A 22,189-nucleotide genomic window follows, 5' to 3' on the forward strand; every position below is an offset into this window, starting at 1 on the left:
AGACCAGTGCTGTAATACTCATACAAAGATCAGCCCTGTAATACTCGTACAAAGATCAGCCCTGTAATACTCATACAAAGATCAGTAATGTAATACTCATACAAAGATCAGTAATGTAATACTCATACAAAGATCAACCCTGTAATACTCATACAAAGATCAGCCCTATAATACTCGTACAAAGATCAGTCCTGTAATACTCGTACAAAGATCAGCCCTGTAATACTCGTACAAAGATCAGTGCTGTAATACGCATACAAAGATCAGTACTGTAATACTCGTACAAAGATCAACCCTGTAATATTCATACAAAGATCAACCCTGTAATACAGATACAAAGATCAGTACTGTAATACTCGTACAAAGATCAACCCTGTAATACTCATACAAAGATCAGCCCTGTAATACTCGTACAAAGATCAGCCCTGTTATATTCGTACAAAGATCAGCCCTGTAATACTCGTACAAAGATCAGTGCTGTAATACTCATACAAAGATCAACCCTGTAATACTGATACAAAGATCAGCCCTGTAATACTGATACAAAGATCAGCCCTGTAATGCACACACAAAGATCAACCCTGTAATTCACATACGAAGATCGGCCCTGTAATGCACATACAAAGATCAGCCCTGTAATACTCGTACAAAGATCAGCCCTGTAATGCACATACAAAGATCAGCCCTGTAATACTCGTACAAAGATCAGCCCTGTAATACTCGTACAAAGATCAGCCCTGTAATGCACATACGAAGATCAACCCTGTCATACTCGTACAAAGATCAGCCCTGTAATACTCGTACAAAGATCAGCCCTGTAATGCTCGTACAAAGATCAGCCCTGTAATACTCATACAAAGATCAGCCCTGTAATGCACATATAAAGATCAGCCCTGTAATACTCGTACAAAGATCAGCCCTGTAATACTCGTACAAAGATCAGCCCTGTAATGCACATACAAAGATCAGCCCTGTAATACTCATACAAAGATCAGTGCTGTAATACTCGTACAAAGATCAGCCCTGTAATACTCATACAAAGATCAGCCCTGTAATACTCGTACAAAGATCAGCCCTGTAATGCACATACGAAGATCAGCCCTGTAATACTCATACAAAGATCAGTCCTGTAATGCACATACAAAGATCAGCCCTGTAATACTCATAGAAAGACCAGTGCTGTAATACTCATACAAAGATCAGCCCTGTAATACTCGTACAAAGATCAGCCCTGTAATACTCATACAAAGATCAGTAATGTAATACTCATACAAAGATCAGTAATGTAATACTCATACAAAGATCAACCCTGTAATACTCATACAAAGATCAGCCCTATAATACTCGTACAAAGATCAGTCCTGTAATACTCGTACAAAGATCAGCCCTGTAATACTCGTACAAAGATCAGTGCTGTAATACGCATACAAAGATCAGTACTGTAATACTCGTACAAAGATCAACCCTGTAATATTCATACAAAGATCAACCCTGTAATACAGATACAAAGATCAGTACTGTAATACTCGTACAAAGATCAACCCTGTAATACTCATACAAAGATCAGCCCTGTAATACTCGTACAAAGATCAGCCCTGTTATATTCGTACAAAGATCAGCCCTGTAATACTCGTACAAAGATCAGTGCTGTAATACTCATACAAAGATCAACCCTGTAATACTGATACAAAGATCAGCCCTGTAATACTGATACAAAGATCAGCCCTGTAATGCACACACAAAGATCAACCCTGTAATTCACATACGAAGATCGGCCCTGTAATGCACATACAAAGATCAGCCCTGTAATACTCGTACAAAGATCAGCCCTGTAATGCACATACAAAGATCAGCCCTGTAATACTCGTACAAAGATCAGCCCTGTAATACTCGTACAAAGATCAGCCCTGTAATGCACATACGAAGATCAACCCTGTCATACTCGTACAAAGATCAGCCCTGTAATACTCGTACAAAGATCAGCCCTGTAATGCTCGTACAAAGATCAGCCCTGTAATACTCATACAAAGATCAGCCCTGTAATGCACATATAAAGATCAGCCCTGTAATACTCGTACAAAGATCAGCCCTGTAATACTCGTACAAAGATCAGCCCTGTAATGCACATACGAAGATCAACCCTGTCATACTCGTACAAAGATCAACCCTGTAATACTCGTACAAAGATCAGCCCTGTAATGCTCGTACAAAGATCAGCCCTGTAATACTCGTACAAAGATCAGCCCTGTAATACTCGTACAAAGATCAGCCCTGTATCTGTAGATTTGTAATGATAATGCAATTCAGTCACTATTCAATAAAGGGGAGATAGCATGACATTGTTTCTTAATTAAGGTTGAGATTAAAAGCGTATTTGTGTTACTTAAACTGTAATTTGCATACGTGGCCCTAGCCTTAGGCTCAGTTCCTTCTTCTAAAGACCTTTCTAAAATCAACGAATCAACGAGAGACAAAATGGGTGACTTAGCCGTGGACGAAATTTAGGTCAAATGCGTACCTAGTATCGTGCACGGGATAAGGAATTCAAGATGCGTAACACACATAAAAAAAGGAAATAATATGAAAGAGTATTGTGTAGCAATAATTTCTATGTAAGTAATGTATGCACTATTTATTCCGGCCTTACGCCTTCCGGAAATGAGAAATGTGCCGGAAGTCATGCGTGACGTAAGCAATCACCCTTAGACCAGATCATGCTTTTATACCTCTGCGTGTACTTCAGGTAAAGAATTAAATACGGAAATTGTCTAATCTGCGCTAATAATATGTTACAGAATCAATCATGCGTGATCGTCAAAAAACTTTTATCCACAAAGATTAGACGCGCGGTGTTCTACATGCATGGATATATTGATATATAAATGCTTGACTGCATAGGTGAATAAAAGATATAATGTCTTTATACACCTCATAAACCGATACACGGGACTTGAATAGAGTAATTTAGTTTTGATTGATTTGATTGGTGCATTTCGGTTATGTTACGGCGGCCAACATTATACGGTGGGAGAGACCCGGGCCTAGCTCCTGGCCTCAGACCCCATTGTTAATTTTTCCATAAGCGACAATGTTAAGATTTAGCGCTATAGCTCAGTCCCATACATTCCGTGGCCAATAAGCTTTGGTGCATACCTGGCCCAGCCTGTGAGAAAGCAGCCATACAAATCTTGACATAGGTTGACAGTCAAAATCTGGACCTTTCTATGCCGGCAGCCGGGACGGGTGCCTAGCAAAGTCAAGGAGATGCTATACTCGCAGCCTCATCACCACCTGTCTCCTTGTGTCCGCTCGCCTAGAATTTCACACTTTTATCATTATAACTCATACCTGCCCAAAGTTTAGTTTAAGTTTTTAGTTTAATTCTCTAGACGTATATGCTGAAATTGGCAATACACATATAGCAAAATGCTGGCTCGCCGTTTTCCAACGATTAAAATCAAATCTGATTTTTATTTGTTTATTTGATTCCTATTTCACGCAATACTCTAGTATAATTCACATACACGATGGCAGCCATGCAGCGGTATGGTGGGAGGAAACCGGGCAGAACCTGGGGGAAACTCATGACCATGGTTGCAGACCGACTTTCCCATGCACGGCCGAAGGGGCAGCCAGCAAGAGATGGACTTGAACTCACAGCGACCGTTTCTCACCTATATATGCATTAGGCTATAAGCGTCAGCAGATTAATGTAAGTGCCACCTGTGGATTATATTGGTGGATTAAGGATGTGGTTTTCCCCCATCTCTATTAATAGACGTACCGGTATTGGGTTGTTAAGTGGGATGCCCCGGGGGAACTAATGCCCACGTCATCTCCCAGGGGAGTTAAAGGCAGGTATGTACTGTTAAATGCCTTCACCCTAGGGCGGTCATCAAATCCACTAGGCGGGCTTAGGTCTGTCTTGTCAGTGACCTGATAGGGTGTGAGGCCAAGAAGCACATGCCGGTTGGGTGAGTAAAGTTACAATGAGGGACCGGCGGGTTTACTGAAGTGGAACCCTGGCAATGAATAGACACACTATATAGGCTCCAGCTATACATGGTAGTGACAGCTATGCACGGTAGAGGGGAAGTTTTTCGCTACCTTACGTGGAATTTTCAACTACATGCCCGCCGTCAGTTCCGTCAGGATGTGATGGAGCTTTGGGAATGAGGGAAGGGCTGGCGATGTTATGACCCTACCCCTCCCTGTGGGAATCAGACGTTAACATCTTTAACTGAGATATACATACGTACCGGTTTTAACCCTGCTAAGTCGCTGACGAATTCGGCTGGACGATTTTAACACAACAGGGAGATAAGCTTAGAAGATTAGTACTTACCTTCAGTATACAGTGTGCGGACTGTGCATTTAGTCTGTGCTGTGTAAATACCCTCCCGATTATTAATATAGTGTATAGTGGCCCGAATATACAGGAGTTTATTTTACGTTTCGGTTTAAATCCACAGTAGCTGTTTACCTAAGCGATACTGCCCATAATTGGAAGGTACTTGGCAATAAGGGGAACTGTGAGAGTGTTGTCAAAGCGCAACGTTTAGCGCTGTCTTCAAGGGATTTATCCACGGGATTTAGCGGTGAATCTCCCCGCCTTTGCGAGTGGGCTTATCGCACGGGCCGAGTGTTCCTGTATATACAGCCCTGTCGATTCTGAAGAAGATGTCGTCGTCAGGCGTTTACGTTGTTGAGGTAGGTCTTCTGTATATTGCTTGAAATAGTGTATACCGAACAAATTCTGCTTTCAGCAATTCATCCCATCCCCATACCACGGCCTACTATAACACAAACACCACTTTAACACGAATTAAAAAAAACACAGGCACTTAAATAAATTAGAGCCTTAGGCTTACTGTCTATGACTTTCTTCTGTCTTCCTTTTTTCCCTGCGAAAGTCTTCAAAATACTACTAAGAGCCTAAAATATACTGCACGTTAAAGGTACAAATGTTGATTAAGTTAGTTAATGCTAATTAAGTTTTCAGTCAGAAATCATTGATCTGCACCCGTCCACAATATGTTAATTCTGGTTTCATCGAAAAATATTGATGTCATGGATAAATACGCGAGTAGTGTAACTCCGAAAAACAAAAGACTCACTTGTAATACTTGTACGAAGATCAGCCCTGTGATGCACATACGAAGATCAGCCCTGTAATGCACATGCAAAGATCAACCCTGTAATACTCGTACACAGATCAGTGCTATAATACTCATACAAAGATCAGCCCTATAATACACATACAAAGATCAGCCTTGTAATGCACATACAAAGATCAGCCCTGCAATACTCGTACAAAGATCAGCCCTGTAATGCACATGCAAAGATCAGCCCTGTAATGCACATACAAAGATCAACCCTGTATAACTCGCACAAAGATCAGCCCTGTAATGCACATACAAAGATCAGCCCTGTAATACTCGTACGAAGATCAGCCCTGTAGTACTCGTACGAAGATCAGCCCTGTAATACTCGTACGAAGATCCGCCCTGTATCTGCAAATTTGTAATGATAATGCAATTCAGTCACTATTCAATAAAGGGGAGATAGCATGACATTGTTTCTTAATTAAGGTTGAGATTAAAAGCGTATTTGTGTTACTTAAACTGTAATTTGCATACGTGGCCCTAGCCTTAGGCTCAGTTCCTTCTTCTAAAGACCTTTCTAAAATCAACGAATCAACGAGAGACAAAATGGGTGACTTAGCCGTGGACGAAATTTAGGTCAAATGCGTACCTAGTATCGTGCACGGGATAAGGAATTCAAGATGCGTAACACACATAAAAAAAGGAAATAATATGAAAGAGTATTGTGTAGCAATAATTTCTATGTAAGTAATGTATGCACTATTTATTCCGGCCTTACGCCTTCCGGAAATGAAAAATGTGCCGGAAGTCATGCGTGACGTAAGCAATCACCCTTAGACCAGATCATGCTTTTATACATCTGCGTGTACTTCAGATAAACAATTAAATACGGAAATTGTCTAATCTGCGCTAATAATATGTTACAGAATCAATCATGTGTGATCGTCAAAAAACTTTTATCCACAAAGATTAGACGCGCGGTGTTCTACATGCATGGATATATTGATATATAAATGCTTGACTGCATAGGTGAATAAAAGATATAATGTCTTTATACACCTCATAAACCGATACACGGGACTTGAATAGAGTAATTTAGTTTTGATTGATTTGATTGGTGCATATTTCGGTTATGTTACGGCGGCCAACATTATACGGTGGGAGAGACCCAGGCCTAGCTCCTGGCCTCAGACCCCATTGTTAATTTTTCCATAAGCGACAATGTTAACGTTTAGCGCTGTAGCTCAGTCCCATACATTCCGTGGCCAATAAGCTTTGGTGCATACCTGGCCCAGCCTGTGAGAAAGCAGCCATACAAATCTTGACATAGGTTGACAGTCAAAATCTGGACCTTTCTATGCCGGCAGCCGGGACGGGTGCCTAGCAAAGTCAAGGAGATGCTATACTCGCAGCCTCATCACCACCTGTCTCCTTGTGTCCGCTCGCCTAGAATTTCACACTTTTATCATTATAACTCATACCTGCCCAAAGTTTAGTTTAAGTTTTTGGTTTAATTCTCTACACGTATATGCTGAAATTGGCAATACACATATAGCAAAATGCTGGCTCGCCGTTTTCCAACGATTAAAATCAAATCTGATTTTTATTTGTTTATTTGATTCCTATTTCACGCAATACTCTAGTATAATTCACACACACGATGGCAGCCATGCAGCGGTATGGTGGGAGGAAACCGGGCAGAACCTGGGGGAAACTCATGACCATGGTTGCAGACCGACTTTCCCATGCACGGCCGAAGGGGCAGCCAGCAAGAGATGGACTTGAACTCACAGCGACCGTTTCTCACCTATATATGCATTAGGCTATAAGCGTCAGCAGATTAATGTAAGTGCCACCTGTGGATTATATTGGTGGATTAAGGATGTGGTTTTCCCCCATCTCTATTAATAGACGTACCGGTATTGGGTTGTTAAGTGGGATGCCCCGGGGGGAACTAATGCCCACGTCATCTCCCAGGGGAGTTAAAGGCAGGTATGTACTGTTAAATGCCTTCACCCTAGGGCGGTCATCAAATCCGCTAGGCGGGCTTAGGTCTGTCTTGTCAGTGACCTGATAGGGTGTGAGGCCAAGAAGCACATGCCGGTGGGGTGAGTAAAGTTACAATGAGGGACCGGCGGGTTTACTGAAGTGGAACCCTGGCAGTGAATAGGCACACCATATAGGCTCCAGCTATGCACGGTAGTAACAAAAGAGGCGATGTTTTTCGCTACCTTACGTGGAATTTTCACCTGCACGCCCGCCGTCAGTTCCGTCAGGTGTGATGAAGCTTTGGGAATGAGGGAAGGGCTGGCGATGTTATGACCCTACCCCTCCCTGTGGGAATCAGACGTTAACATCTTTAACTGGAGATATACATACGTACCGGTTTTAACCCTGCTAAGTCGCTGACGAATTCGGCTGGACGATTTTAACACAACAGGGAGATAAGCTTAGAAGATTAGTACTTACCTTCAGTATACAGTGTGCGGACTGTGCATTTAGTCTGTGCTGTGTAAATACCCTCTCGATTATTAATATAGTGTATAGTGGCCCTAATATACAGGAGTTTATTTTACGTTTCGGTTTAAATCCACAGTAGCTGTTTACCTAAGCGATACTGCCCATAATTGGAAGGTACTTGGCAATAAGGGGAACTGTGAGAGTGTTGTCAAAGCGCAACGTTTAGCGCTGTCTTCAAGGGATTTATCCACGGGATTTAGCAGCGAATCTCCCCACCTTTGCGAGTGGGCTTATCGCACGGGCCGAGTGTTCCTGTATATACAGCCCCGTCGATTCTGAAGATGTCGTCGTCAGGCGTTTACGTCGTTGAGGTAGGTCTTCTGTATATTGCTTGAAATAATGTATACCGAACAAATTCTGTTTTCAGCAACGTCCTCCCATCCCCATACCACGGCCTACTATAACACAAACACCACTTTAACACGAATTAAAAAAAAACACAGGCACTTAAATAAATTAGAGCCTTAGGCTTACTGTCTATGAATTTCTTCTGTCTTCCTTTTTTTCCCAGCGAAAGTCTTCAAAATACTACTAAGAGCCTAAAATATACTGCACGTTAAAGGTACAAATGTTGATTAAGTTAGTTAATGCTAATTAAGTTTTCAGTCAGAAATCATTGATCTGCGCCCATCCACAATATGTTAATTCTGGTTTCATCGAAAAATATTGATGTTATGTATAAATACGCGAGTAGTGTAACTCCGAAAAACAAAAGACTCTCACTTTCGGCACTTTATTTTCGCTAGTACCGTACCAATGCCCTATATGTGCGATTATTACGTATATCGGACATCATTGTGAAACTGCGCCCGTCCACAATCTGTTAATTCTGGTTTCATCGTAAACTATTGATGTTGTGGATAAATACACGAGTAGTGAAACTCCGAAAAATGAAAGACTCATTTTAACTCAATATTTCGGCACTTTATTTTGCCATCATTAAGAGAACTAAATTTCATGGTAAACCTTACACACAAATATATAGATATTGAGGCAAGAATAGAGGCTTGGTGTTAAACCAACATAAGATATAGATACAGGAGAAGAAAGCAGCAAGATAACATAGCAGCCAAACGTTATCTGACCATTATTGTATATAATGGCTTTAAATCCATGTAGACTAGCGTAATCATGTAATCATGCGATCATGTGATTCTATAGTAAGCCTTTAACACGCCAGGGGAACTGCTGGGGTCGCTTGAAGAATCAAACTCATTTTCGCTCCACCAGACAAAAGTATGTTTCTTTTTCTCTCTTTTCGTGTCAGCTTGTTATACGCCATGTATGGAAGATGGGGGCATGTGTCAACACAAGTGTAAAATCAATATCCAGAAATTGATCGGCAACCGGAAATGCTTTCATTGTGCGTCACTATACAATGCGTGTGACATATTCCTGAACAAGCCGGCTTTATGTAAAGCAAATCATTACTTAAACCGGTGTGTATATAAAGCCAAATCATTACTTAAACCGCTTTGTATATAAAGCCAAATCATTACTTAAGTCGGCCTTGTATATAAAGCCAAATCATTACTTAAGTCGGCCTTGTATATAAAGCCAAATCATTACTTAAGTCGGCCTTGTATATATAAGCCAAATCATTACTTAAGTCGGCCATGTACATACAAGCCAAATCATTACTTAAGTCGGCCTTGTATATATAAGCCAAATCATTACTTAAGTCGACCTTGTATATAAAGCCAAATCATTACTTAAGTCGGCCTTGTACATATAAGCCAAATCATTACTTAAGTCGGCCTTGTATATAAAGCCAAATCATGACTTAAGTCGGCCTTGTACATATAAGCCAAATCATTACTTAAGTCGGCCTTGTATATAAAGCCAAATCATTACTTAAGTCGACCTTGTATATAAAGCCAAATCATGACTTAAGTCGGCCTTGTAGGCTATATAAAGCCAAATCATTACTTAAGTCGGCCTTGTGTATATAAGCCAAATCATTACTTAAGTCGGCCTTGTATATATAAGCCAAATCATTACTTAAGTCGGCCTTGTATGTAAAGCCAAATCAATACTTAAGCCTCTTTGTAAAATAAGCCAGATCATTACTTAAGTCGGCCTTGTATATGAAGCCAAATCAATACTTAAGCCAGATTTGTGTAAGCCCTATCATTACTTAAGCCAGATTTGCAGACGCCCAAAATTGCAGCTCCTAGGCTAAAGATATGGGTTGAATGAAGCGGCTCTGTATACTTAACTATATATTCAAATAACTAATTCAAATTTCACTCATACGACGACGGCCAGCTTTATGGTGGGAGAAAACTGGACACGTAAAACCCACGACCATCCGCTGGTTGCTGCCAGATATCTATTCTAATATCACTCAGAAAATATAATATGATGTTAAATTTTCAGTCTACAGATATTTGCCAAGAATGACTTCAGTACTGGGTGTCAGTGTACTTAGATCATTATGCCAGTAAGGTGTCTCCGAGGACAACATCTTCACACGTGTGTTTAAGCTCTGTGTTATTGACGCGCATGGATAGTTCGATTCAGTCATTGGTCAATCTGTAAACACCGTCATGTATGTAAAAGTACCCGTCACTGCTTTTAACGACATCTATTTATCGCTTTATGAATGGTTATATAGGACAGCGTTTATATCGACTAGTGGCATACCTGATATGTTATTTGCGAGGGCGGTAGCAGTATGTCTGAAGTCTCAAACTGGAATGTCACAGCACACACTTAAGAACGGAGGCGTTTCTAGGAAATCCCGCTGTATGATAGCTGGGGCTTTGGAAGAGAATGTGGCTGGTCGCTGTTGGATAAGTGGAATGTTATTGAGTATGGCGTAAAACACAAATCAAATAAATGATTAAGTGGACTGGGTCATTACTTTTACCCTACGGAGGTTTAAGTTGCTATTACGAAAGGATTTATATGAACAGTTAGAATAACAGTAATCCAAGTATCCAAAATCCAGGCCTCTAATCCGTTAAACAATATCCAATGTCGAATTCTTCAAGACCAGTTTCATTATTAAAAATAGCATCGCAGTCCATTGTAATAATAAACGGATCATATAAGTTAACGGAAGATACTTACTTGGAAGTTGACATAGTATTCATAGGTTTCCAATGATGCCAGAAAGGTGTGTGTAACGGAGTATAATACTTAATGTTTAATCTTTCAAAGAGGCCTCGATGGACAAGGTAATTAGCGTGTCAGCGCGCCGCAATGACCCCGGAGTCTCTAAGGAATGAGAGTGCTGTAAGTTCAAGTCCAGCTCATGCTGGCTTCCTCTCCGGCTGTACGCGGGAAGGTCTTGCAGCAACCTGTGGATGGCCGTGGGTTTCCTCCGGGCTCTGCCGGAGTCGTATAAGTGAAATATTCCTGAGTATACGGCGTAAAAAAAAAACAATCAAATAATCTTTGAAAGGTTCATATTAGTTTTACACACTATATCTTGCTTGCAAGAAAATGTAAAAAAATGTTTCATTTACGATTTTAGTGCAACTTCAGTTCATTGTGCCTCAGACTATAGCAATTGACACACACAAAAAACACTTGTGTTGAAAACTAACACAGCAACTTATGTTGTTTCTGTGTGTTACTCCAACATAAACATGTGTTGAATTTATTTATTTCATTGCTGTTTTACACCGTACTGAAGAATATAATGTCTTAAATAACTGTGAAGTACACATGTTTGTGTTACAAAGTAATAAAAACACAAAAGACCTTGTGTAACTTCAACACAAGATGGCGTTGTTCAAATATGATTTATTTATTTATTTATTTATTTGATTGGTGTTTTACGCCCTACTCAAGAATGTTTCGCTTATACGACGGCAGCCAGCATTATGGTGGAAGAAAACAGGACAGAGCCCAGAAACCCACGACCATCCGCAGGTTGCTGGAAGACCTTCCCACTTACGGCCGTGTTCAAGTATGTCACAGTACTTTTTGTTGGAAAGGACACAAGTTTGTGTTCACACAACACAAGTGTTTTTTTTGTGTGTATGCACTAGATGAGGAACAATAAGCTACGCTTGTAACACAGAATTTTCTTTTTCAATAGCGCAAATTAAATTAACCTGAAGTCATGACAGAACACAATCTAAAAATCGGAAGTTCATTCGAGAGATTAGGTTTATCATCCACTGGGAATAAATATAAGCGTCAAGTCCGACATTCCTATACCATTCGTAGTCCGTAAAGGACGTTCTAAGTCGATAATCGCAAGATCCATTTCCAAAACAACGTTTAACACTAACTCCCAAAGACAAAGGTATGTAAGAAATTATACAAATAAGAAATAAAGCCGATAACACACAAGAGAGAAGCGGTCATCAGTTTTCAATGATGCCGGGCAGACAATGAATATTCCAAGCATGAATTCCATATCATAAGTCCAAATTCGTAGTCCGTGAATGAGTTCCATGTCAAATAACAATTAAACAATTAAAGACAATCGTGTTGTATACACTAAAACAATTAATGTGTTAATTTTAACATAAGTACATAAGTACACATTTTTTTTAGGAAATCTGTTGTCTGAGTAATGCTAGAATGTATTCTGCTATTGCAGCAGATTGTTCTGTTAAATATAACACACATATTCTATTAATTCAACAGAAAGATTATATTCGACTAACAGAATGTTATTTCGGATACGACAGAATATTGTGTTATAATAACAGAATACATTCTAGCATCACTCAGACAACAGACTTTCTGCTAAAATTAACAGATGAATTTTTTTAACAGATTAGTATCCGCGTTAAGTCGCCTCTAGGACAATAGGGATTATGTTATAACTTTTATTTAGTTAAATTAGCCATTCTAACATCTAATTATCTAAGAATCATGCATATATGAGGTAAACATGTCACGCCTGGATGCTTACATGGGATTCTGCTATCTACGCAGTGACTTAAATCCACGTCACAAGTGTTTAAAATTCAGAACTTGTTTAGTAAGAATATGTTATCAAACGCCTGGATAATGACTGTCTTAAATTTGACAAGTAGTATGTTGTTACTGGTAAATATGACGATAGAAATTACTACATGTACAGCATTGGGAGTGAAACCAGAGTAGCGACAACAGTGTGGCAGTTGGCATATGGTCAAATGCAACAGGTGAGATATGGCCTCTTGTCAATTTGCTCTTGTCACTTAACTACTCATGTAAATGCTTAAACATAGCAGCAAATAACACGCCGCCGCCCCCCCCCCCCCCACCCCCCCCCCCCCACCAGGACTTTGGCGTATGCAGAATCAAACGAACAATACAGTGATGTTAGTCACCAAGCATTAAACATCACTCATTTGAAAAATACTCCAATTGCTGTGTTGTCGTCACATTTAATATTCAATAACATTAAAACAATACAAAAGGATCCGGCCTCGGAGTGTGCAATATAAAAGACTACAGTTTAGAGATCAGAACCAAAGCGGTGATAACAACGTGATAATAGACAAATCCTCACGGGTATTACCTGTGAAATGTTCAGGATATCGGACGTTTTATTTTGTAGTTCTTTCTAATTCCTCTTAAAAGAAAAGAAAAAGACAACACCAGTCCCAATGTATGTTATATGCATGTCGAAACAGATTCGTATACCAGCCGTCAACCAGTAAGGGTATTCCTCGCCAATAATCGCAAGGCTAGTTCCCTAAACGACGGATAACACCAGCCACAAAAGAACTAAGAAAGTACATGTATATAAAGTTCGAAAATAGGAGGTAATCATGAAAGAGAAACTGCCTGCATTTTTCAGTGATGTTAGAAAGACGCACGGTGTGTTCTAGGCGATTAAGTGAAATCAGTATTCAAATCGTGTAACGTGATAGAATATCAGTTGTCGATAACAAAATCTCAGTTTCGCTTTGATTGCAACCGTTCATGTATCCAACATGGCGAGCTAACTCAGCAGAATGAATATACAGCCCCTCCCCCGGGTTTTAAGTGGAATTAGACACAATCATGAAGACGAGCGTCAGAGATTCTGCACGCCTTGTCCATATTTACATACAAGAGAATTATACTCATTAAGAAACTTAGAGTGAAGGCGTTTGATGAAATAACCTTAACACACTAGCATTTGCAGTAATAACTTGTGACGTTGATTGAAATCGTCACACGACACAGAGGATCTAACAAATGCTATAAGGCTACACACCATTTGCAGGACCCTACGGTATATCGCTGTCCACGTGCAGTTGTGATGTTGAATAACCGAGACGTCATCCTTCAAAGTAACTGAAATCGCACACATTGAGAAAAACAAAAGCGAGGAACTGTATACATGCATCAACACCCAGAGACGTATAAACATCACGATCCAGAGACAGGGATGTATATGCATCAACACCAGGAGATTGAGGGATGTATAAGCATCAACACCAGGAGATTGAGGGATGTATAAGCATCAACACCTGGGGACTGGGGATGTATAAGCATAGAGATAGGGAAGGTATAAGGATCAAGAACCGGGGAAAGTGAGTGAATAAGCACCAACATCTGGGGATGCGGACGTATGAGCACCAATACTCGGATATACGGTGTGTATAAGCACCAACACTTGGGGATGCGGCCGTATGAGCACCAATACTCGGAGATAGGGTGTGTATAAGCACCAACAATTGGGGATGCGGACGTATGAGCACCAGTACTCGGAGATAGGGTGTGTATAAGCACGAATACCTGGGGATGCGGACGTATGAGCACCAGTACTCGGAGATAGGGTGTGTATAAGCACCAACATCTGGGGATGCGGATGTATGAGCACCAATACTCGGAGATAGGATGTATATAAGCACGAACACCTGGGGATGCGGATGTATGAGCACCAGTACTCGGAGATAGGGTGTGTATAAGCACGAACATCTGGGGATGCGGATGTATGAGCACCAATACTCGGAGATAGGGTGTGTATAAGCACAAACACCTGGGGATGCGGACGTATTAGCACCAATACTCGGAGATAGGGTGTGTATAAGCACCAACAATTGGGGATACGGATGTATGAGCACCAATACTCGGAGATAGGGTGTGTATAAGCACCAACAATTGGGGATGCGGACGTATGAGCACCAGTACTCGGAGATAGGGTGTGTATAAGCACGAACACCTGGGGATGCGGATGTATGAGCACCAATACTCGGAGACAGGGTGTGTATAAGCACGAACACCTGGGGATGCGGATGTATGAGCACCAATACTCGGAGATAGGGTGTGTATAAGCATCAACATCTGGGGATGCGGATGTATGAGCACCAATACTCGGAGATAGGGTGTGTATAAGCACGAACACCTGGGGATGCGGACGTATGAGCACCAATACTCGGAGATAGGGTGTGTATAAGCACGAACACCTGGGGATGCGGACGTATGAGCACCAATACTCGGAGATAGGGTGTGTAGAAGCACGAACACCTGGGGATGCGGATGTATGAGCACCAATACTCGGAGATAGGGTGTGTAGAAGCACGAACACCTGGGGATGCGGATGTATGAGCACCAATACTCGGAGATAGGGTGTGTATAAGCATCAACACCTTTATATATGGGATGTATAGCATCAACATCCGGAGATTGGGGGTGTATAGCATCAACACCTGTAGATTAGGAATGTATAACATCAACATCCTTAGATTGGGGGTGTATAGCATCAACACCTGTAGATTAGGAGTGTATAACATCAACATCCTTAGATTGGGGATGTATAGCATCAACACCTGTAGATTAGGAATGTATAACATCAACATCCTTAGATTGGGGATGTATAGCATCAACACCTGTAGATTAGGGGTGTATAAGCATCAATCCCTGGAGATAAGGGGTGTATAGTATCAACATCTGGAGATTGGGGGTGTATAGCATCAACACCTGGAGATAGGGCGTGTATAAGCATCAACACCTGGAGATTAGGAGTGTATAGTATCAACATCTGGAGATTGGGGGTGTATAGCATCAACACCTGGAGATAGGGCGTGTATAAGCATCAACACCTGGAGATTTGGGGTGTATAGTATCAACATCCGGAGATTGAGGATGTATAGCATTAACACCTGGAGATTTGGGGTGTATAGCATCAACATCTGGAGATTGGGGATGTATATCATCAACACTTGGAGATAGGGCGTGTATAAGCATCAACACCCGGAGATTTTGTATGTATAAGCACCTAGATGTTGGGGGATGTATAAGCATCAACACCCGGGACGTATAAGTATCAACACCTGGAGATTGGGGAAGTATAAGCATCAACACCCGGGACGTATAAGTATCAACACCTGGAGATTGGGGAAGTATAAGCATCAACACTTGGAGATTAGGGATGTATAGCATCAACACCTGGAGATTGAGGATGTATAGCATCAACAACTAGAGATTGGCGATGTATAGCATCAAAACCTAGAGATTGGGGATGTAAAGCATCAACATCTGGGGATTGGGGATGTATAGCATCAACATCTGGGGATTGGGATAAATAAGATAGGGGATATATAGCAGACACTAAGATAAGCGGAACACTACTCATGCCTTCACTTAATCATTGCATATACTAAGACGACAGTTCACTTAGTTGATAATGTGTTCGATTCACATGATCGATGGATGATTCGGTTGGTTAATTTTATTACTTCTCTTTTAAAGTGACTTGGATTCGATGTATAGATTTTGTGTTTAAATATCCCTTTCTTACGGCCGATCTAATACAGTCATAGTTTAGTATAGCCACCCCTAAACGTTGTGTGGACGATAGCCGTATGATAAAGCCCATGGGCGTATCACATTACACGAACACTGGACAGGCCGGTCATTTGGCTTTTTTTTTTCTGGAAATATAATGGCTCTCTAAAATGTACATATTAATTGTAAAATTAACTGCTGCTTGACGAAATTTTCTCACGGACTGACACTTCAGGATTTACGAAAGGAGTAATTCATTTTATGTTATGACTTCCCTTCCATTGGAGGTTTATCTACGACTGTCCGTCTGTCTGCCTGTCTGTCGGTAAAATTTTTGATACCCCACTTTTTCGATGAGTCATTTACTTTACGAGACTTTGAGTGCAAACGACATCGACATGAAATAAAAACAGAGCAGCCACGAACAGTGTGTGATAGTCGGCACGCTATAGAGGCCAGAGAAAAACGTGACGCATGCCAAAAGAAACCGTGACGGAGTCCAGAGGAAACCCTGACATGACCAAGAGAAAACCGTGACAAAGCCCAGAGGAAACACCGACATGACCAAGAGAAAACCGTGACAAAGCCCAGAGAAAACACCGACATGACCAAGAGAAAACCGTGACAAAGCCCAGAGGAAACACCGACATGACCAATAGAAAAACCGTGACAAAGTTCAGAGGAACTTCAAAGGAAATCGTGTTTCAGTCTTCCGTGTAGAAAGCCAATCGCTATAAGTGTGTTCTTCCACCCAAGTCTGTTAGCCTGGATTTATCACACATGTAGTAAAATATTATTTATTGACTTATGTTAAATTATTTGAAAGATGTTACACAACGTATTCAAAAATATTTCACTTACTAGCATACGACGGTGACGAGCATTAAAGTTGAAGGAAATTGGGAATAGCCTGGAGGAAACTCCCGACCATCAGCAGGTTGATGCCTGACGTTCTCACATACCACTAGCATTCGCTTGACTTGAACTCACAGGCGTCGGCTTTTTTAGATCCTCGTGAGTTATTTTTCTACACTAGCACGCTAACCACTAGGCAACGGAGGCCACTGGGGCCCCATACAAAACCACACTACTTTATAACGCATTTAATTAGGTCTGCATGTACACGTAATTTTGTTAGATGTTGACAGAAACGCTGGAGGACATTTGCACTATGGTACATTATTTTAACGAAGCATCTGTATGTCGTACATTATATATATTGTTGAAAGGCGTGAAGGATTTAAAAGTCACATGACTGCGAACATTAAATCATTCAATTAAAACACTTTTAAAAGAAGCAGTCGTCAAAGACAAATCCTTTTGATGCCAAGCTTCACTTTTCTTTCTCTCGTCACGAGTGTGCTCAACGGAAAATTAACCACTTAATGTTGAAGCTGGGCGGCGAGCAGACAACAAAACCGCTTGACAAATTGTAGTCACGTGACTTGCTTCGTTACAGCGTCAGCGCACAACATAAGTGAACATACCTTCAATCGGAAAGACAATGGCAGCTTAGAGCATCCCAGAGGGAGGTCAAATTTAGAAGGTAAAACTTTACACGGGTTAAATTCGTGTATATTTTTAGAATTTCAAGGATGTCTTTGTTTGTGAATTTTAGAGTGAAGTACATAACCACCGTGTAGAATTTAGCATGGATTTGAAACGTAATGTGGACATATGTAGGGGTTTGACTACAACTTACGTTGGACTGTATCCACATATTTACCCCATGAGGCAGAGGCGGGGGTTCGGGGCGTATATGGGGCTGGGGGATTTCGTAGCGCACGAGGCCAAAGATCGTATAAAACCGGTGAGTCAATGAAACGTCTTATTCATCCTGATGGAGAAATTCTAAAATGGCTTCTGAACGAGACGCAGATTCTTTACATATTTTCGAACTGATTTAAGGGAGCCTGCTTATATATCACTATAACCGCTAATTATATCCAAACGAATTGTACTGATTTTACAATTTGGTTGAATTTGAAAAAATCGCGCATCATTTTTGTTACTCTTATCAGATTATTTTGACACAATGGGTAGACGTCTCCAGCAGCGCGTACAGACGTCTCCAGCAGCGCGTACAGACGTCTCCAGCAGCGCGTAGCGCGTACAGACGTCTCCAGCAGCGCGTACAGACGTCTCCAGCAGCGCGTACAGACGTCTCCAGCAGCGCGTACAGACGTCTCCAGCAGCGCGTACAGACGTCTCCAGCAACGCGTACAGACGTCTCCAGCAGCGCGTACGTACAAATTTGTTTAAATCAGACAAAAAAAAGTATAGATGTGAATGGGGATTGTCTTCGAATGAAACATTGGAAGACATTTACATGAATTAAGAATATATCTGGTTCAATAGCAGGCGATTGATTTATCTAATATCACTGTGGTAAGCAGATAATGCAATGAAGTCGATGTCAATTTCTTGTCTTGAAAGCACTGAGTTAATTGGATTTTAGTTTGAGTGATTAAAGCGTTTGGTTTACAAAGGATTGGCGTTCACACTATACCTAGGAGGCTTATTTTAATAGCTTCCTTTCCCGTCTTACGTCAGAGGGTCTGCCAGCAGCCTTCGAATGGTCGTGAGTTTCCATAGGGTTTCCTCCCACGATATAATGCTGGGCGTTGTTGTATAAGTGAAATATTTTTGAGCACAGCGTAACACACCTATCAAATCAATAAATATTTTAATAGAATAAACACCGTTTCTAAACGCTTATGGCAGCTTCGCATTTGATTATGCTTGTAGATAAACTAATATGCCTGAAATCAAACGTTTTTTCATACATGCACAAGAAATGATGAACAGTTAGCAACACGAGTGAGAAGGCCACGTAGGCAGGCATTTGTATTTGTATACAGTTTGAGGGAAAGAAGCGTGTATATTGTCAAAAGTAACGCAACGTTTCCCTACTCTACCAGGACAAAATGTAATTTAATAATTTGTGATATGAGATTTAATTGAGCTTAATCAGATGATAATTAACACAAAAAATAACCACGATGGCCAGCTTAATTTGCACCATTATTATTTTAATTATAATTAGATACCCGCGTTTACGAAAACATGTGCCAACAATTATATCAGATACATGTACAACAACGTCATGTCATCCACTGCCGGAGGGGGTGAATATTCTTCAAAATGACAGGACTTACACGGCCTTGATCACGGAGGGGCCGAGATCTCCGTTAATTGTGCGTATTATATTTTAATGACACCTACAGTTGCCGTTCCTGGGCCTCGGTGACAGTAAGCGATCGACGAGTGCGCTTGAACGCATGAAGTTCACAATATTCGCTAAAGACTGTATGCGCGCACCTGCCTTCCACTACTACGCGATATGAATCATTCGCTTGGAACTGTTGAATGCTTCTATATACATGAACTTCCTTAGTTCTTGTGTGGAACGTTGTATTAGGAATTGGCCTTGCGATTATTGACCCGGGTCATTCATTTTCCTTGACGGCTGGTATACGAATGACTGATTCAACGCCCAGAGATATTAGGGAGTATGTCAGTCATTTGGTAAATAAAAAATAAATGCTTTCTGGAATAAGCGTTTACGTGCCGACGGCATGTATGGTGTCTTCGGCGTGGCGTTTTAGTGATGCAGCACTATATTAAACATGTCGGTATGTATTATCAATCGTCCCGGTTTCCTGCAGCTGTTAATCTGACACTCATGTAAGGGAAAAATTCTTGAGAAGGCATTAAGCAGTAATCAGATAAATGAATGCATACATACATTCCAAAGGTCAACCATATTGGACAGACCCAGAGACACAGCAGCCCGGCCAGCTTCCAAAACAACCCGCAATACATACCAATAATTTGAAAGGACTAAAAAAGTGCAATGAAATAAATGCAAGAAACCTGGACGTTTAGTATACGAATGTTACGATGCAAAGGAAAACAACAAAACTACAGAATGGAGAGTAAAACTAGCAACGACAGTGTAACAGTTGGCAAACAATCAAACGATAATAATGAAATCCATGTGACTTCTTGTCAGTTTACCTCAGTTAGGGTTTTATTCTAATTTACATCTTCCCTGGCACCACGGCTTACGCAGAATTAGGTCACAGGTTAGATTAATTAAATTAAATTAGATTAAACCCGAGGGAAAAAAAAAAGAAAGAAAGAAACGAACAAGAAGACACTGACAGAGCCAGAACATCACATACATCGTATTCATCTGTGTTTATGTCACTACATATTTATGTCTCTAGCGGTGTGACGCTAGAGACTGTTACGTCATCACCGATATCTACACCGACTGTGATGAATTGTACACATTGACAGGAGTCATCGCTTTAGGGCCAGCAATGGTATTTTCATTTTTTTGTGAAAAGAGCGCCTGAAAGCCACATAAAAGCCGCATTTAGACATTCCTTTACATACCGATAACTGAGCATACATGTATATAACGAGTTTGCGCCAGCGTAAACAGGGTACGTGCAGGTTAAATGCGCATGCGTGGTCGATACATGTGTTAAAAAAAGAATCAAGATGGTGCAGTGAAACTTTGATTCGTGATTGGGATTTAACTCTCGCAAGGTGGGCTTTTTTTCTCTAACATTTTAGACCTTCATATATCCAGATGAGTTTCACGAGTGATTTTTAACTCCCCGTAACCATTTGTATCTGCTACAAGTCGCTCTGTTTGTGGGTCGGTAGCATGATTGTCAAAATTTTTAACATCCCACATTTTAATACGGACCATTCACATAACGAAGGACCTGAGCGCAAAGAACAGTAGGGATGTTGTAACTAATGTGCATTTTTGCTTAACTTATGCTGCACACCTTCATAACACGTGAGACCTGACCCCGATCATATAAGTGAACAGAGTTGAGCACGGCGAAAGGGCTCGTATTTATGAAATAACAAGATTTAAGTCAAAAATTGCAAGTTGGTAAAAAGCCAAGCTCAGAACAGGAAAGAACTCAAATAGTTCATCTGTGGTAAAGAATCAGTGCAAACGTTTTAAACATTTTAATTGTACCTGTGTTTGAATTTTTGACTTCTTTAGACGTTTAATAAATCTGGGCCCAGATTCTTGCGGTGAAACTGAATAGTACCAAACTGGCTTTAATTTATGTATTTTTTCTTCGTTATCTAATTTGCCGTCATGTGACATCTATCATTTGTCACGTTGTACGCATTGCCATTGGTTGCATAGCTTAACCCGGTTCGCCTTAACACTAATTGTTTAACATTATTAATCTCTGTGCGTTTGAAACTGCATTTAAAAATGAAGTAATCGCGCGCTTGAGGACAATTACATACGCATTTTTTGTAGAAAAACTGACATTCTATATATATCGCCTATGCCCCATGCACAGCGAAGTGTGTTTAGCTGTAACCCTTATTATTCACGAAAGCTGACAGATTTCTGCTTAGAGCAAGGGACGTAACAAAAAAGCAGAAGTCTGTATAATGAGTACATGTACGTATTGCATTCAAAAGCTCATGCCACAGGCAATGAAACGCTCGAATACTTTTCAGGCTAATTTTAAGCTGCTTTCAAACGCCCACAACGATGGGAGAACTTTCTGTTAGTCTGTCTAAGACTTCGATTCCTGGTCTAGATGTTCGCTGAAACGTGACGAAATTTGACAAAACATACTTATGTATGTAATGTATTTATATTTAGTAGCGCACATTCTGAGCGTCAAACGAGCGACTTGACCTGTATATAGGTTGACCCCTATTTATTACGACACGATTTATTTATTTATTTATTTGAATGGCGTTTTACGCCGTACTGAAGAGTATTTCACGCATACAACCGTGGTCAGCATTATGATGGGTGGAAATGTCACTGAGAGGAAACCCACGACCATTCGCAGGTTGCTGGTAGACCTTCCCGCGTACGGCCAGAGCGA

General features: G+C 40.8%; 1 protein-coding gene across 1 annotated transcript in view; it reads left to right on the top strand.

The window, feature by feature from the left end:
• Window positions 1-7,529: 7,529 nt before the first annotated feature.
• The window catches only part of LOC135464017 (uncharacterized), a 37,967-nt gene continuing 23,307 nt past the window's right edge, over window positions 7,530-22,189 (top strand). Inside the window, exon 1 of the mRNA XM_064741493.1 lies at window positions 7,530-7,936. Coding sequence (XP_064597563.1) covers window positions 7,907-7,936 — 30 coding nt within the window. The 5' untranslated portion in view covers window positions 7,530-7,906. The remainder of the gene's footprint in view (window positions 7,937-22,189) is intronic.

Source organism: Liolophura sinensis, chromosome 3, assembly GCF_032854445.1.
Source record: "Liolophura sinensis isolate JHLJ2023 chromosome 3, CUHK_Ljap_v2, whole genome shotgun sequence".
In the NCBI taxonomy this organism is placed as follows: domain Eukaryota; kingdom Metazoa; phylum Mollusca; class Polyplacophora; order Chitonida; family Chitonidae; genus Liolophura; species Liolophura sinensis.